The 18,961-nt window shown below is 37.4% G+C and overlaps 1 protein-coding gene across 1 annotated transcript in view; it reads right to left on the reverse strand.

Moving 5' to 3' along the window:
• Positions 1 to 2,860: 2,860 nt before the first annotated feature.
• Positions 2,861 to 18,961, reverse strand: part of nsmaf (neutral sphingomyelinase (N-SMase) activation associated factor) — a 31,480-nt gene continuing 15,379 nt past the window's right edge. Inside the window, exons 24-31 of the mRNA XM_052146103.1 lie at positions 12,198 to 12,262; positions 12,026 to 12,093; positions 11,800 to 11,923; positions 8,814 to 8,897; positions 8,470 to 8,620; positions 8,270 to 8,372; positions 5,167 to 5,276; positions 2,861 to 4,443 (exon numbers count right to left, since the gene is read on the reverse strand). Coding sequence (XP_052002063.1) covers positions 4,349 to 4,443; positions 5,167 to 5,276; positions 8,270 to 8,372; positions 8,470 to 8,620; positions 8,814 to 8,897; positions 11,800 to 11,923; positions 12,026 to 12,093; positions 12,198 to 12,262 — 800 coding nt within the window. The 3' untranslated portion in view covers positions 2,861 to 4,348. The remainder of the gene's footprint in view (positions 4,444 to 5,166; positions 5,277 to 8,269; positions 8,373 to 8,469; positions 8,621 to 8,813; positions 8,898 to 11,799; positions 11,924 to 12,025; positions 12,094 to 12,197; positions 12,263 to 18,961) is intronic.

Raw genomic sequence — 18,961 nt, forward strand, 5'->3', positions numbered from 1 at the left:
TTGTCTTCTTCAGGTTGACTGCCAGGGCCCAGTTCTGGCAGTAGTTCTCCAGTAGGTCCAGATGTTGCTGTAGTCCCTGTGGAGTGGGTGACAGCAGCACCAGATCATCTGCATAGAGCAAAAACTTGATGTCTTTGTCTTGCAGAGTGAGTCCAGGGCCTGTAGACTGTTCCAACTGCACTGAATGTTGGACTCAAGACCTGTCCTCTCTTCTGGGTGAAGAATTCTGTTTGTTTGTTGCCAATTCTTATTGCACATTTGTTGTCCGAATACATCGATTTAATGATGTCATAAACTTTACCCCCTACACCACTTTGTAATAATATAGTCCGTCATGCCAAATAGAATCAAATGCTTTTTTGAAATCAACAAAGCATGCAAATATTGTCCCTTGTTTGGTCTGTGTACGTGTTTATCGATTAGGGTGTAAATGTGGTCCGTAGTTCTATAATTTAGACTCTTACTCCGGACATTGTGTTCATATACATGAATTTCATTAAATCATCTGTCCATCCATCCATCTATCTATCTATCTGTCTGTCTGTCTATCTGTCTGTCTGTTCTATCTGTCTGTCTGATCTATCTGTCTGTCTGTCTATCTGTCTGTCTGTTCTATCTGTCTGTCTGATCTATCTGTCTGATCTATCTATCTATCTGTCTGTCTGTTCTATCTGTCTGTCTGATCTATCTGTCTGATCTATCTGTTCTATCTGTCTGTCTGATCTATCTATCTGATCTATCTGTCTGTCTGATCTATCTATCTATCTATCTATCTGTCTGTCTGTCTATCTGTCTGTCTGTTCTATCTGTCTGTCTGATCTATCTGTCTGATCTATCTATCTATCTGTCTGTCTGTTCTATCTGTCTGTCTGATCTATCTGTCTGATCTATCTATCTATCTATCTGTCTGTCTGATCTATCTATCTGATCCATCTGTCTATCTATCTATCTATCTATCTATCTATCTATCTATCTGTCTGTCTGTTCTATCTGTCTGTCTGATCTATCTGTCTGATCTATCTATCTATCTGTCTGTCTGTTCTATCTGTCTGTCTGATCTATCTGTCTGATCTATCTGTTCTATCTGTCTGTCTGATCTATCTATCTGATCCATCTATCTATCTGATCTATCTATCTATCTATCTGTCTGTCTGATCTATCTATCTGTCTGTCTGATCTATCTGTCTGTCTGATCCATCCATCTATCTATCTGTATCCATCTATCTATCATCGTCTGTCTATCTATCAGACAGACAGACAGATCAGATAGATAGATAGACAGACAGATAGATCAGACAGACAGACAGATAGACAGACAGACGATGATAGATAAGATACATACAGATAGATGGATCGATAGATCAGACAGACAGATAGATAAGACATACAGATAGATCAGACAGATAGATCAATCTATCTATCATCGTCTGTCTGACTGTCAATCTATCTATCTATCTGTATCTATCTATCATCGTCTGTCTATCTATCTATCATCTGTCTGTCTGTCTATCTATCTATCTATCTATCTGTATCTATCTATCATCGTCTGTCTATCTATCTATCATCTGTCTGTCTGTCTATCTATCTATCTGTATGTCTCTATCTATCGTTCTATCTGTCCATCCGTCCATCTATCATCGTCTGTCTGTCTCTCTCTCTGTCTGTCTGTCTATCTATTTATCTGTCTGTCTATCTATCTATCTATCTATCGATCATCATCTGTCTGTCTGTCTGTCTCTATAAACCACATATAGCAGGTGTGTGGACCAGAGTCCTCATATTTGTATTTTATTTTATTTTGCATGTGTGAGCCACATGGCCCGTCCCATCATGTCCCCTGTGTTTAACTGTACCAATGGTGGAATAATGTGACTGAGGCAGGTTGAGCAGTCAATCAAACCTCTGCACCTTCCTTCAGGAGGACAGTTTAAAGTCAAAGCACATTTCAGATGTGTAGATGGAGCAATAGAAACATGAACATATTTGTAATGTGTTTATGGTTTGCATTAGTTTGACTTTCTTTACATGTATTTATTTATCAGGCACTTTTATCCAGAGCGACTTGAGAGGAATACATCAAAAACCTTTCAAAGTTAACACTCAAATATCCTGTATTATGTTATATCAGATATTTGGTCTTTATTGTAGTACTGTATGAGATTTTCTAGGATGTTGAATATATTCTGCCTTGTAAATAAATGCTAGCTCAAGCTGACAGTAAAACGAATAGCATTGATTCTCACATTGAACCAGTGGAATTGATTAAATATACATTTAAATATAAATGTTATGTATAAGCCGTACATTACCGGTTTCTTAGCATTTAACGGTGTTGCATTACGATATGAAATGTCTGTTTACAAGAACTTTGACAGCTATAGTGAGCTTGAGAAAGCACACAATAATAAACAGACATGCGATGAAACCCTTTACATTCATGCACAATGCTGCTATGGCAAACAATGCTTTTAAAAATAGCTGCAACTTCTTAAATTTGAGGTAATGCAATTATCATTTTATAAAAATATATATATACATATACATACAAATAAACACACACACACACATACATATATATATATATATGTATATGTATGTGTGTGCGTGCGTGTCTGTATATGTGTATATATATGTATATATATGTGACACTGAGCATGTAGTGCACGTGGCAGAGGTTGAAGGGGTGGGGGGGGTCAGCCTGTCAGTGCTCAGACCATACACCGCACATATATATATATGTGTGTGTGTGTGTGTGTATACACACATAAAAACACCTTGTTAGAAATGGCAAAAATAGTGTGAGTGTTCATGTAATTGTATAAAACAGAAAAAAGAACACAAACAGATGTTTTAAAGGAAATTATTGTAAGTATAACCTACAGGTAAAGAACAACAGTGCATTGCAAACTTGGAATTCCAGCATTTTCCCATTGAGGAAAAATAAAAATAGATTGAAACTGATATGCAAATATGGAGAATAAATTACAAATTATCAAAACCCCAAAAACATACAGAATGGATCATATTTCTATATTAGTAATACACATTGAAACATTCCTTAAGACTGGCGTACCAAATGTACAAAACGAAACTTTTTCATGTAGTCACTATTTAATATGCTTTTGAGGGATTACAGAATAGTGCATAACTTGCGAGATTGACTTATTTGAACATTTTAATGAATAATACATAGCACACAAAACGCTCTTCACTGAAGAACACTTTTTCTAGTCATTCTGTTTTAAATAATAGTGCATGAATATAAAATGATTTTTATATACAGAAAGGCATCCATAACCATGTAGTTTTATAACTTCTTATGTTACAGAATGTTTCACTCTAACCTTCATTTTACTATGTTCCAATACATAACATTTCATATTTGTTTCGTATCATTGCAGAAGATATGAGCATATTTAAGAAGAGGGTGTTAAAAGTAATGCTCAAAAGGTCAAATGATTAAAAACTAAGGCACATTAAAAACTTCCATGGCTCAAAAACTGTAGAGTGGCATGATTTCAGCAAACCTGAAGGACATCAAATCTTAACGAAGCAATAACTTAACCAAGTAAATACCCCCAAATTGCAATCAAATGCATGGGGCAAAACAAATCTTTGACCCAGTTTACAACAGATAACTTGGCATGTTTTACATGGGCGGAGCAGAAAGACTGCAGTATTATTTCTGTGTTGACAATGTGCGAACATAAGTGATATTATTATACAGTATTGAAATAAATGGATTGTGATTATATATATCCTTTAATACTTCCAACACCTGTAATAAGGGATCCACGGGTCGATCTCTGAATTTTGTGTAAACTTTGAGCGCCATCCGTTACGATTTGGAATGTATTATTTTATTCAGTTATTATATTTATCACAAACATTATAATAATAGTGACGTGATTGCCTTTAGACCATTGCATTTATAGTTGTTGTTGTTGTTGTTGTTTAAACCTGTCAAAGTTTTCAACTATTATTCATTTTATAGAGATGTAATTATACTGATGGATTTTTTTTGTTTTTTTTTAAAACATCCAAAACATTCCAATTTTTAAAACTGGTAAAAATGGTAAAATAATAATATAAAACGACATCATACAATGTAGTTATTTTACGGCAATGGTGGTAACTGTTTAAAACTGTTATCGGTGTCATAAACCTTCCAATAAAACGTTGACCAAATAAATGAAGGGCGCTACAGAGATCTGGTTTTCCTGCTTTTCAGCATTGCTCAAAATTGACCCATGAAACCATATGGTGAAAATAGACTTGTGATAAATTGCATTTACAGAACCTGACTGACAAGTGTGTGTGTGTGTGTGTGTAAGCGTGTGCGTGTGTGTTAATACTGGGGTTTCCACAGAATAATCTGTTTGTCCTCGCCGCCTGTAATGACAGTGCTGCACTGCTCGTTCATCCACATACAAGAAACTGCACCTGCATTAAAAAAACAATCAGGTGAAGATACTCCGTTACCAAAACAGCTTCATAGGTGCTCCTGAAACGAGTGCCATTGCACATATTAGGCAGCTAATGTACAGTGCCACATATACAGGACTAATATAGTGTGATGGTTCGTTTTGAAGACGGGTGCCAGACTGGCCATAGCCAGATACATTTCTGTCAGTTAGTCAGGTATTCTCGAAACCAGAGAATCAATCCGTCAAAGAACGGCCATTAGACACACGTCCCCATGAACAAACGCTCCATTTAAATCAAGAGGAGGCTAGCGGCGCAACCGCTAAAACGTCACCTGCGAGTTTGTCAGGTTGAAGCATGTGTAACGCTGGTGTGTCTCCTGGAACTGAAGGTAATATTTCCTCCTGCTATGGAAATGACGTCACATTCCAGGGATGCTGGCAATAATTTAAAGATTTCTTTTAGCTGAGATCGTCACAATAGGCATGTGCAAACCTACATAATTAATCTGTGGGATTCCAGAACAGCTAGCGAGTCTCAAGGAAGCCCCGTATATTTAAGCTAGTTTTGGTCCTCAGTGCATTTCCTATGGGGGGGGGCGGAATTTAACATTTTTTACAACTACGGAGCGCCGAAATGCAATGGTGTCAAGATGCATTTTTCAAAGCAGGACTATTTTTTTATCTCGGCACGCCGTCTTAAAAACGCAATGCATAGACCAAAGTGTGAGAGTGTGTTTACCTGAGTGAGCAGGTATCTTATGGATAACTTTACTGCTGAGGAGGTTCAACACACTGAGTTCTCCGGACAGCCCTCCAGATAACACGGTGCTGCCGTCCCAACACATGCACCTACAACAAGTCCTTATGAGTAAATGCCATACTTTACACTTAACGTGTGCATTAGTGTTAGTGAAGCTACCTTTTTGATTTGTATCTAGTAGCCCCTAATAAACATGCAAATACTGTATACAGGATGTGTATATATGTAGAGTGTATACAGTATGTGTATATATGTAGAGTGTATACAGTATGTGTATATATGTAGAGTGTATACAGTATGTGTATATATGTAGAGTGTAAACAGGATGTGTATATATGTAGAGTGTATACAGGATGTGTATATATGTAGAGTGTATACAGGATGTGTATATATGTAGAGTGTATACAGTATGTGTATATATGTAGAGTGTAAACAGGATGTGTATATATGTAGAGTGTATACAGTATGTGTATATATGTAGAGTGTATACAGGATGTGTATATATGTAGAGTGTATACAGGATGTGTATATATGTAGAGTGTATACAGGATGTGTATATATGTAGAGTGTATACAGGATGTGTATATATGTAGAGTGTAAACAGGATGTGTATATATGTAGAGTGTAAACAGGATGTGTATATATGTAGAGTGTAAACAGGATGTGTATATATGTAGAGTGTAAACAGGATGTGTATATATGTAGAGTGTATACAGTATGTGTATATATGTAGAGTGTAAACAGGATGTGTATATATGTAGAGTGTAAACAGTATGTGTATATATGTAGAGTGTAAACAGGATGTGTATATATGTAGAGTGTATACAGTATGTGTATATATGTAGAGTGTATACAGGATGTGTATATGTAGAGTGTATACAGTATGTGTATATATGTAGAGTGTATACAGGATGTGTATATATGTAGAGTGTATACAGGATGTGTATATATGTAGAGTGTATACAGTATGTGTATATATGTAGAGTGTATACAGGATGTGTATATATGTAGAGTGTATACAGGATGTGTATATATGTAGAGTGTATACAGTATGTGTATATATGTAGAGTGTAAACAGGATGTGTATATATGTAGAGTGTATACAGGATGTGTATATATGTAGAGTGTAAACAGGATGTGTATATATGTAGAGTGTATACAGGATGTGTATATATGTAGAGTGTAAACAGGATGTGTATATATGTAGAGTGTATACAGTATGTGTATATATGTAGAGTGTATACAGGATGTGTATATATGTAGAGTGTATACAGGATGTGTATATATGTAGAGTGTAAACAGTATGTGTATATATGTAGAGTGTATACAGTATGTGTATATATGTAGAGTGTATACAGGATGTGTATATATGTAGAGTGTATACAGTATGTGTATATATGTAGAGTGTATACGGGATGTGTATATATGTAGAGTGTATACGGGATGTGTATATATGTAGAGTGTATACAGTATGTGTATATATGTAGAGTGTATACAGGATGTGTATATATGTAGAGTGTAAACAGGATGTGTATATATGTAGAGTGTATACAGGATGTGTATATATGTAGAGTGTATACAGGATGTGTATATATGTAGAGTGTATACAGGATGTGTATATATGTAGAGTGTATACAGGATGTGTATATATGTAGAGTGTATACAGGATGTGTATATATGTAGAGTGTATACAGGATGTGTATATATGTAGAGTGTATACAGGATGTGTATATATGTAGAGTGTATACAGTATGTGTATATATGTAGAGTGTATACAGGATGTGTATATATGTAGAGTGTAAACAGGATGTGTATATATGTAGAGTGTATACAGGATGTGTATATATGTAGAGTGTATACAGTATGTGTATATATGTAGAGTGTATACAGGATGTGTATATATGTAGAGTGTAAACAATATGTGTATATATGTAGAGTGTATACAGTATGTGTATATATGTAGAGTGTATACAGGATGTGTATATATGTAGAGTGTAAACAGGATGTGTATATATGTAGAGTGTATACAGTATGTGTATATATGTAGAGTGTATACGGGATGTGTATATATGTAGAGTGTATACGGGATGTGTATATATGTAGAGTGTATACAGTATGTGTATATATGTAGAGTGTATACAGTATGTGTATATATGTAGAGTGTAAACAGGATGTGTATATATGTAGAGTGTAAACAGGATGTGTATATATGTAGAGTGTATACGGGATGTGTATATATGTAGAGTGTATACGGGATGTGTATATATGTAGAGTGTATACGGGATGTGTATATATGTAGAGTGTATACGGGATGTGTATATATGTAGAGTGTAAACAGGATGTGTATATATGTAGAGTGTAAACAGGATGTGTATATATGTAGAGTGTATACAGTATGTGTATATATGTAGAGTGTATACAGGATGTGTATATATGTAGAGTGTATACAGGATGTGTATATATGTAGAGTGTATACAGGATGTGTATATATGTAGAGTGTATACAGGATGTGTATATATGTAGAGTGTATACAGGATGTGTATATATGTAGAGTGTATACAGGATGTGTATATATGTAGAGTGTATACAGGATGTGTATATATGTAGAGTGTATACAGTATGTGTATATATGTAGAGTGTATACAGTATGTGTATATATGTAGAGTGTAAACAGGATGTGTATATATGTAGAGTGTAAACAGGATGTGTATATATGTAGAGTGTAAACAGGATGTGTATATATGTAGAGTGTATACGGGATGTGTATATATGTAGAGTGTATACGGGATGTGTATATATGTAGAGTGTATACAGTATGTGTATATATGTAGAGTGTATACAGGATGTGTATATATGTAGAGTGTATACAGGATGTGTATATATGTAGAGTGTATACAGTATGTGTATATATGTAGAGTGTAAACAGGATGTGTATATATGTAGAGTGTAAACAGGATGTGTATATATGTAGAGTGTAAACAGGATGTGTATATATGTAGAGTGTAAACAGGATGTGTATATATGTAGAGTGTATACAGGATGTGTATATATGTAGAGTGTATACAGGATGTGTTCTGCTCACCTCTGTTCTTCCTCTGTATGCACAGTAGAAATGAGCATGCCTGTCTGCACATCTGTAACTGCCAAACACGAGTCCTCACCAACACTTAGAATATGTCTGCTGTCTGAACGCACAAACACATGCACGGATTTATCAAACACATTGACCAAACCGCACAGCTGCTGATAAACGCTTTATAAGTAAACACGCATCACACACACCAGGACTGAAGGCCACCTGATGGATCTTTCCAGAATGGCAGGTGAGCTGATTGAGTGGCAGAGGGCTGGTGATGTCCCAGACAGTCAGAGTTCCTTCCTTAGTGCCCGTTGCCAAGAGTGTGCCAGCTGGACTGAGATCTAAAGTATTAACCTGCATATGTGCACACAAACGCATTTTCACTTTGTCGATAACGAAATGGCGCAAAAGATAGATGGAAACTAGGCTACTGATGCTGTATAAAAAAATGTGACCTAATTTTAAAAGTGCTTGTTTGTGCCCTATTTGTGCCAAAAATAAAACACAATTGATTATATATCAATTTAGAAAATGTGTCAATACGAACCCCGGACTCGTGCTCAAATTCAGCAACCAGATCAAACGGAGTCCTTTTATTATTTGATATTTCAGCTGCTACACACTCCCAAATCTGAAAGAGACACAGAGAAAGGCAGACATGTTTGAGGAAGCATCTCTCATTATTAAAACCATATAAAAGGAAATGCAATTTGTTTGAATATACCACTGCATTACGGCATCACTTATATCACTTTAAGTCTTATAATGTATTCTTTTCTTTCCTTCTTACTCACTTAAATCCATTTTTGTATTTTAAGTTTTATCCATTTATTTATTTCATTTGATTCTTTGTAGGTGTACTCAGGGCTCGATTTGAGGGGGGATACGAGGGGATGGCACCACCCCCTTGTTGCCAGAAATATCAAAAAGCGTCCCCTTTAGATCAATTGTGTCATGCATTACTTACAACTAATCGTGCAAGTAAAATACAGAATTTTCTACATTTGATAAATAACAGACTTTAAATAGGGGCAGATTTTATTTCGATGCGTGAGGTTGCCAGATTATAGGTGAAATCCCCCAATTAGGTCTTGACGCTTGTACAGTTTGGGAATATTCTGGCATGGCGACGCTTTAGTCACGCAATCTGGTAGCCTTGAGTGCGCAATCTGGTAGCCTTGAGCGCGCAATCTGGTAGCCTTGAGCGCGCAATCTGGTAGCCTTGAGCGCGCAATCTGGTAGCCTTGAGCGCGCAAGCTCTCTCCACTGCGAAGAGATGCCAGTTTTCTGAAAACACCGCAAACAGGTATGTCGGAGTTTAGCGATTCGTCAACGTGCTCTTCCTAGTGGTCACATGAAACTTACGCCACTGACGGTAATGCACGATTTCAAAAGTTTCGTGGACTTTCTCGAAGAACAATTCAAGAAAATATTTCCTCTTTTATTAACAAAAAGATAACCGAAGGCAAGATATTGCTATGACACGTGTACGCAACATGTACATGTTTTTAATTCATAACATTTTCAGGGTTTTGCCCCTAAAACGCTTTTGTGAGTGGAACAACTTTTAAGCATCCTTCACAGAAACAGCCCAAACTTCATTTAGTTTGGTTACTGGAGTAGAAAAATACATGTCTGTGTTGTGTTTCATGTTCATAACATGGATTCTTTTCACAACATTCATCAGAAAGTACAATAACAGGTGCCCATTATGGGATATTAAGGGTTAATGCTTATTTTTGTCTAGATCTATTAAATTAAAAATTCATACAAAATGCAATTCACACGACCTTTAAAGTCATATTGATATATTTTCTGGGAATAAATGTTGGCATAACTTTTGAGGAATAATCATTTATTGTTATTTATTGAAAAATTGTATTTAAAATAAGCAGTGAAACAATTTAAAAATGCTTTAGTCCACCAAATAAAAGTCATTGGGTGTAACCAACATGTAGGTTTATGTTGACCATAAAACAGAGCGGACACTTTTAGACCCTCAAGACTGAGCGTAAAAAGTAAAAAAAAACATCTGATATTTATTTTGACATTTTTATGAAAAAGGCACATTTTGTTTAAGTCATGTGGTGTAACTGAGAAAACTTCTTGATATTTTTGACTCAAAAATTCAGAATATATATATATATATATATATATATTTTTTTTTAATAAAACACATTTACTTCGAAAACTGTTTTTGAAAACTTTTTTGAAACGATTTAGTTGTTTATTCTCGGATGTATTCAAGGTGCAAATAATGTATTATAATCTTGATGGTTCACCACATGAACATTTTAAAGTTTAAATTTGTTTTGTAGAAAATACTAAAAGGTTTTTAAAAAACAAATTGGAAACAAAGATTACATTTCTGAGAACATGACAGAACATCAAGTTCTCATTTTACCATCTTGGACAACCGTATTTGCATTTATCCAAAGTGATTACAGATTACAAAGTGATTACAGATTACAAAGTGATTACAGATTACAAAGTGACTACAGTGGACTTATTACAGAGACAATCCCCCTTGAGAAACCTGGAGTTATGTTTGAAGAGTGAAAACAAATGTATATATATTTTGAAGAGAAAATTATGTTGTTGTTTTTTTGAAGAGTGAAATTTTTTCATTTTTTAAAGGGTTAAAAGACTTGGGCTCAGGAACAAACTGAGACACTTTTTTTTTTTTTTTTTTTAAGAGTGAAAAAAATTTTTTGGGGGGGGGAGAGAAATAAAAATGTATTTAAGAGAGAAAACATTTTTTTGAAGAGAGAATAAAATGTAAGACTTGGGCTCAGGAACGCAAATTTTTTTTTTCACCTTGCGGTTCAGGGCTTCTGTAATATTTTATATAAATAAATAAAAATAGACCACCATTCCCCTACAAATGTTTTTTACAAATAGACCACTGGGTATACTTATCCAATATAGATATGTATGTATGTATGTGCAAATGTATACTCTTTATTTTTTATTTACTTCTGAGTACATTTATGTTTCTTTTATTATTATTATTATTATTATTATTATTATTATTATTATATTTAATTTAATTGGTTTTAAATACTTATTTTAACACTCGCTTCTTTTGACTTAATTTGTAATAAGTGAAGCATTTTGATCTGCACTTTAGGTATGAAAGGTGTAGTACTTAGTCAAAGTACATTTTTTAGCATTCTTAATAGATTATAAAATGGCCTTTAATGCATTTCTATTTCTCTTTTCATGCCTACTGTATGTAAAGCACTTTGAATTATTACGGTGTATGAAATTTGTTATATAAATAAACTTGCATGGCCTTTAGCAGTTTTATTTGAGCCACTTACTGGAAATTAAACAAGATATCCTTGAGCCAAACCGTATATTCTGCTTTGCTCTCAGTACCCCCAAACATGACTTAAAATACCAAACTGATTGGTTGTGAACACATTATTCAGACGGCTCAACACTGTACAAATAGTTGGTTCATGGCCAGAATTAGCTGCAATGTGGACCAGATTTTACGCACATACAAAAGTCCGTCTACATGAACATACCTTCACAGTGGAATCCCAGGATGCTGTGTAAAGTCTGTCATCCCTCCAGCAAATATGACTGACTGCATCATCGTGACCCATCAACGTGTCCTGTCGTCTTCCATATGCTACGGAGTAAAAATACCTACAGGAGGCAAGTGAGGGGTCAAAGAAAGACCTGTGGTAAGTTTTGGAGGTAAAATATTGATGGTGACAGAATGAAGATGGTTATCGTATGAACACTTACACGTTATTGTCCCATGAAGAACACACAACAATCTTATCTTCAGGCAGAATCAGACAGGACGAGAGTGCCTTAAAAGCCAAAGATTCAAATTAAAGCCTGAGTGTTTTAGTTGGATGTAAAACAAGCCTTTATGTACTGTTATGTTCCTTCTTTATATGAATGAACAGATTACCATGTTGGAGAAGGATGTGCTTCTTTGCAGGGCACCATCTTTTGAGAACATCTTCAATGTAGAGTCTACATGAGGACCAACAACAAATTCATAGGCATAAATATAAGAGTTAATGGTTACATTCATGGACATATTTAATTATGCATTTATTTATTTAACATGTTTGATTGCATCCATGCATATATGGCAATAATCCTTATATTTATATAATGAACATTTTCAGATAATAAAGTTTGTGCTAAGAAAAAAATATTTGTTACTCAGACCTTCTCTACCTTTAAATTTCTCAATTATACTATAAATTTGCATGTGCAAATAAGCAACTTTGTTAATTTCACTCCAGTAAATACCTACAAACCTATACGTTGAAATGTGAAAACGTGTTTTAGGTAGAGGTTGGAAAAAATATATTGCTACATTGACCTTAAACACAGAAAAAGGGTGCCATTATGGTCTTATATGCTTATTGAATTGTATTGTATTGCATTGCAATATATAACATTTTTGAATCACATTGCACAAAAAAACAAACGCAATATCATATCGTGACCTAAATATTGATATTATATTGTATTGCCAGTTACAGTGCATTCATAAAGTATTCAGACACATTTTGTTATGTTGCAGTCTTATGCTAAAATGCTTTAAATAATTCGTTTTTCACACCAATCTACACTCCATAATGACAAAGCAAAAACAAGACTTTTGATAACTTTGCAAATTTATTAAAAAGAAAAAACTGAAATATCACATAAGTATTCAGACCCTTAACTCAGTACTTTGTTGAAGCACCATTGACAGCGATTACAGCCTCAAGTGTTTTTGGTGGTGATGCAACAAGCTTTGCACACCTGGATTTGAGGATTTTATGCCTTCTCTGCAGATCCTCTCAAGCATTTCAGGTTGGATGGGGGCCATCAGAGGACAGCCATTTTCAGGACTCTCCAGAGATGTTTGACTGGGTTCAAGTCTGGGATCTGGCTGGGCCACTCGAGGACATTCACAGATTTGTCCCTAAGCCACTCTTGTGTTGTCTTGGCTGTGTGCTTGGGGTCATTGTCCTGTTGGAAGGGGAACCTTCAGCCTAGTCTGAGGTCCTGAGCACTCTGGACCAGGTTTTCATTAAGGATATCTCTGTATTTTGCGTTTAGCTTTCCTTCAATCCTGACCAGTCCCCCATTCCCTACCACTGAAAAACACCCCCACAGCATGATGCTACCACCACCATGCTTCACCACTGGGATATTATTGTGCAGGTGATGAGCGGTGCCTAGTTTCCTCCACACATGATGCTTGGAATTGAGGCCAAACAGTTCAATCTTCATTAGACCAGAGAATCTTGTTTCTCACAGTCTTAAGAGTATTTTAGGTGCTTTATTATGTGTCTTGTACTGAGGCGAGTCTTCCATCTGGTCACTCTGCCATTATGCTCAGATCAGTGGAGTGTTGCAGTGATGGTCGTCCTTCTGCAAGTTTCTTCCATCTCCACACATGAACTCTGAAGACCAGAGTAACCATCGGTCACCTCTCTTACCAAGGCCCTTCTCCCTCGATTGCTCAGTTTGGCCGGGTGGCCAGGTTGTTCCAAACTTCTTCCATTTAAGTATTATGGAGGCCACTGTGCTCTGTGCTGCCAAATTTGTTTTGTAGCCTTCCCCAGATCTGTGCCTCGACACAATCCTGTCTCTGAGCTCTGCAGGCAGTTCCTTTGACCTCATGGCTTGGTTTTTACTCTGATATGCATTTTCAGCTGCGAGACCTTATATAGACAGCTCTGTGCCTTTCCAAATAATGTCCAATCAATTGAATTTGCCACAAATTAGATTTGCCTCCAAGTATAGAAACATCTCAATGATCCAGAGAAATGGGACGCACCTGAGCTAAAAGTCAAGTGTCATAGCAAAGGATCTGAATACTTGTGTCAATGTGATATTTCAGAATTTTTATACATTTGCAAAGTTATCAAAAATCTGGTTTTGATTTGTCATTATGAGGTATGGAGTGTAGACTGATGTGAATTTATTTTAAGCCTTTTAGCATAAGGCAGCAACATATTAAAATATAAGATGGCGCAGCGCATGGCAGCCTCAGTGTGGAGCTCTCCAATTCCTTTGTTTTTGTTTGTTTGTCCACAAAGGGACAAACTGTTGAACATTCGGCAGCACATACCAGAAAATCTTTCGTTTTGCTGGACATTTTAGTCAGAGACACAGCTGTTTTGTTCAAGTGTGCTACAAGACGCAAGCGAGGGAAGCGAGCCGGCGCGCAGGTCAAGCTCCGTCAGCGCAGCTTTCGAACAGCGATGCAGAGTATTCATCTAGCGAATCTCTGCTCTCTTCCTAACAAAACGGACGAACAACATCTCACCCATACAAACAAGGACTTTTCCAACTCTGCTGCCTTGCGCTTCACAGAAACCTGGCTGAGTGAAGCCATTCCAGACAGTGCGGTACATCTGCCGGGTTTCCAGCTGTTCAGAGCGGATCGAATTGCGAACTTAATGGGGGAAACGAGAGCTATAAATTAAGTTGGTGTACAGATGTAACAATGTTATTTGCTGAAGCACCCCCAGATCATCACCGATCCACCACAGGGTCATCTAATGGTTAGACAGAGACCTGGAGAGGCCTTCAAGCCACAGTGTCTCTCACCCACTGTGAAATTTGATGATCTGGGGGTGCTTCAGCAAGGCTCGAATCGGGCAGATTCGTCTTTGTAAAGGATGCATGAATCAAGCCACGCACAAGGTTATCCTGGAAGAAAACTTGCTTCCTTCTGCTCTGACAATGTTCACCAACTATGAGGATTGTTTTTTCCAGCAGGACAATGCTCCATGCCACACAGCCATGTCAATCAAGGTGTGGATGGAGGACCACCGGATCAAGACTCTGTCATGGCCAGCCCAATCTCCAGACCTGAACCCCATTGAAAACATCTGGAATGTGATCAAGAGGAAGATGGATGCCCACAAGCCATCAAACAAAGCCGAGCTGCTTGAACTGTTGTGCCAGGAGTGACATAATGTCACCCAACAGCAATGTGAAAGACTGGTGGAGAACATGCCAAGACACATGAAAGCTGTGATTGAAAATGAGGGTTATTTCTCCAAACACTGATTTTATGAACTCTTCCAAAGTTAAAACATTAGTATTGTGGTGTTTAAAAAGGAATATGAACTTGTTGTCTTTGCATTAATGGAGGTCTGAAAACATATTGTTTTGTTATTTTGACCAGTTGTCATTTTCTGCAAATAAATGCTCTAAATGACAATATTTTTTATTTGGGATAAATGTTGTCAGTACTTCATAGAATAAAACAAAAATGTTAATTTTACTCAAAAACATACCTAGAAATAGGGATAGAAGGGGCTCGATTTGAGACTTTGAAGAAGATTTGACTTCTACGATTGTAACAATTTAAAATCTCTAAAATTGTATTTTACAGTCGATTTTGAAGCGTTGCATTCTTCTAATACGCAAATATTTTCTAGCAAAGGAAAACTGTGTTGAGCGCCCACTGTTGGCCATTTTATTTAAGTTGTTCAGTGTCTCACTTTTCTCACAACTGTGAGCTTGTTTTATGCAACAGGCTTTCTATGGGGTATTTAGCTAATCAGACTAATTGTTAGACAAAGTTTTAATTGAATGGCTATGTTTATGCAACCGGCCCCAGGACTATTATTCGCTGTGATTTTAACAAAGCCAGCCTCACCAGTGAACTGCCAAAATACAGACAGCACATTACATGCCCCACCAGAGACAGAAATATATTGGATCACTGCTACACAACATTAAAGGATGCATATCGCTCTGTCCCTAGAGCAGCTTTGGCACTCTCTGATCACTGTCTGGTTCATCTTCTTCTGACCAACAGGCAGAAAATATAATCAGCTAAACCTGTAGCAAGGACTTTAAAGAGCTGCACCAATGAAGCAAAGCTGGAACTACAAGCCTGTTTTGACTGCATTGATGGACTGATTTTGAAGCTGCAGAAACACCAATCTGGATGAGCTCACAGATGCTGTGACATCATAAATCATTTTCTGTGAGGATATGTGCATTCCTACTAGGACTTATTTAATGTTCAACAATGACAAATCATGGTTTACAGCAAAACTCAGGCAGCTTCGTTAGGCCAAAGAGGATGCTTACAGAAGTGGAGATATAATTTTTTACAATCTGGCCAGAAACACACAGACAAAAGAGATTAGAGTGGCTAAAAGAAGCTACTCTGAGAATCTGAGAAACAAGTTTTCAGCTAATGACCCTGCATCAGTGTGGAGAGGCCTGAAAGACATTACTAACTACATGACATCATCCCCCAACACTGTAGGGAATCAACAACTGGCCGATGACCTGAATGTGTTTTACTCTAGATTTGAAAAGCCCAGTCTCACATCCCACACCTTATCTGGCCTTCACTTCATACAAACATCAACACCTCCTGCAACCACCCTCCTCCCCTCTCCTGCTACTCAACCTGCACTTAAGATCTGTGAAGAGGATGTGTGCCGGGTCTTCCAGAAACAAAAGACAAGGAAAGCACAGGGCCCAGAGGATGTTTAACCCATTTGTCCAAAATCCTTTGCTGACCAGCTGGCCCCCATCTTCAAACAGATCTTCAACAGATCACTGGAGCAGTGTGAAGTTCCCTGCTGCTTCAAAAGCTCCACCATCATCCCTACCCCAAAGAAACCCAAAAATCACAGGACTTAATGACTACAGACCTGACGCGCTTACGTCTGTGGTCAAGAAGTAATGTGTGAGACTGGTGTTGGCCCACCTGAAGGATATCATTGGACCCTTTCTGGATACCCTTCAATTTGCTTATCAAGAAAACAGATACAAAAAGTATCCTTTTTGTGGACTTCAGTTCGGCTTTCAACACCATCATCCCAGCTTTTCTCTGGACTAAATTAAACCAACTCTCTGTCCCCACCTCTATCTGTCAGTGGATCACCAGCTTTCTGACAGATAGGCAGCAGTTAGTGAGACTGGGGAAATTCACTTGCAGCACCTGTGCGATATGCACTGGTGCCCCACAGGGATGTGTGCTCTTCTCACTACTCTTCTCCCTGTACACAATTGACTGCACTGCCAAGTACTGTTCTATCAAGCACCTGAAGTTTGCAGACAACACTACAGTCATTGGCCTAATCCAGGTTGATGATGAGTCTACACACAGAAAGAAGGTTGAACAGCTGGCCATCTGGTGCAGTCAAAACAACCTGGAGCTGAACACGATCAAAATGAAATGATGGCGGACTTTAGGAGGAACATCCCAAAATTGACCTCACTCACCTTTCTGAACTGCACTGTGTCAGCAGTGGAGTCATTCAGGTTCCTGGGCTCTACCATCTCACTGGAGCTGAAGTGGGAGACCCACATTGACTCCATTGTGAAAAAGGCCCAGCATAGGTTGTACTTCCTTCGCCAGTTGAGAAAGTTTAACCTGCAACAGGCGCTGCAGATCCAGCTCTACTCAGCAGTCATTGAGTCGGTCCTCTGCACTTCAATAACTGTCTGGTTTGGTTCAGCTACAAAATCAGACATCAGAAGACTACAAAGGAGAGTTTGGACTGCTGAGCGGATTATTGGTTGGCCCCTTCAAAAACTGTACACCTCCAGAGTGAGGAAAAGGGCTAGAAAAACCACTCTGGACCCGACTAACCCAGACCACTACCTCTTTGAACTGTTACTTTCAGGCAGGCGCTACAGAGCACTGAACACCAGAACTGTCGGCCACAAGAACAGTTTTTTCCCTCATGCTATCCATCTCATGAACGGTTTAAACTGCCCCATTGAGAAATAATTATGTGCAATACACAGCTTAGTCTGTTTATATCCATCAAACATATCCAACCTCATCTGAAATTACATTCCCTTGCACTACCTGTAAATAACAGATTTGTACATATACATATATATATATATATATATTTATATTGTGTATTTCTATATACAGTGCCCTCCACAATTATTGGCACCCCTGTTTAAGATGTGGTCGAGGACTTCTAAAAATTCTCCTTTTTTTTTAAACAACAAAGAACCCAAATGCAAAAAAAGAGAAAAATCCAACATTTTATTTAAGTACATTACTTTGGTGGTAAAAAAAAAAAAAAAAAAACATTTAAAAAAAAAAAAAAAAACTTGAAATCATGTGTCCCACAATTATTGGCACCCCTAACAATTCCGCTGAAAAATTTCATTGATTTTGAACTTTTAATTAGTAATTCATGACTTCCTGTTTCCCTGGGGTATAAATATGACGTGACACAGAGGCCTAATTCGCTTACCCATTTGTCAACATGGCAAAGACAAGAGAACACACCATTCAAGTAAGGCAGATGTGTGTCGACCTTCATAAGTCAGGCGATGGCTACAAGAAAATAGCCACTCGCCTTAACTTGCCCGTATCTACAGTCAGAGGGATCATTAAGAAGTTTAAAACAACTGGAACAGTGACAAACAAGGCTGGAAGAGGTCCCAAGTTTATCTTGCCACAATGCACAGTGAGGAGGATGGTAAGAGAAGTAAAAAAAAGTCCTAAGCTCACTGTCACAGAATTGCATCAAAGAGTGGCATCTTGGGGTCACAAAGTCTCCAAAACAACCATCAGACGCTCTCTACATGCCAACAAGCTGTTTGGGAGGCATGCAAGGAAAAAGCCTTTTCTCACTAACACTCACAAACATAAACGTCTGGAGTTTGCTAAGCGGCACTGGGACTTCAACTGGGATCGTGTGCTTTGGTCAGATGAGACTA

This window comes from Xyrauchen texanus, chromosome 1, assembly GCF_025860055.1.
Source record: "Xyrauchen texanus isolate HMW12.3.18 chromosome 1, RBS_HiC_50CHRs, whole genome shotgun sequence".
Lineage (NCBI taxonomy): Eukaryota > Metazoa > Chordata > Actinopteri > Cypriniformes > Catostomidae > Xyrauchen > Xyrauchen texanus.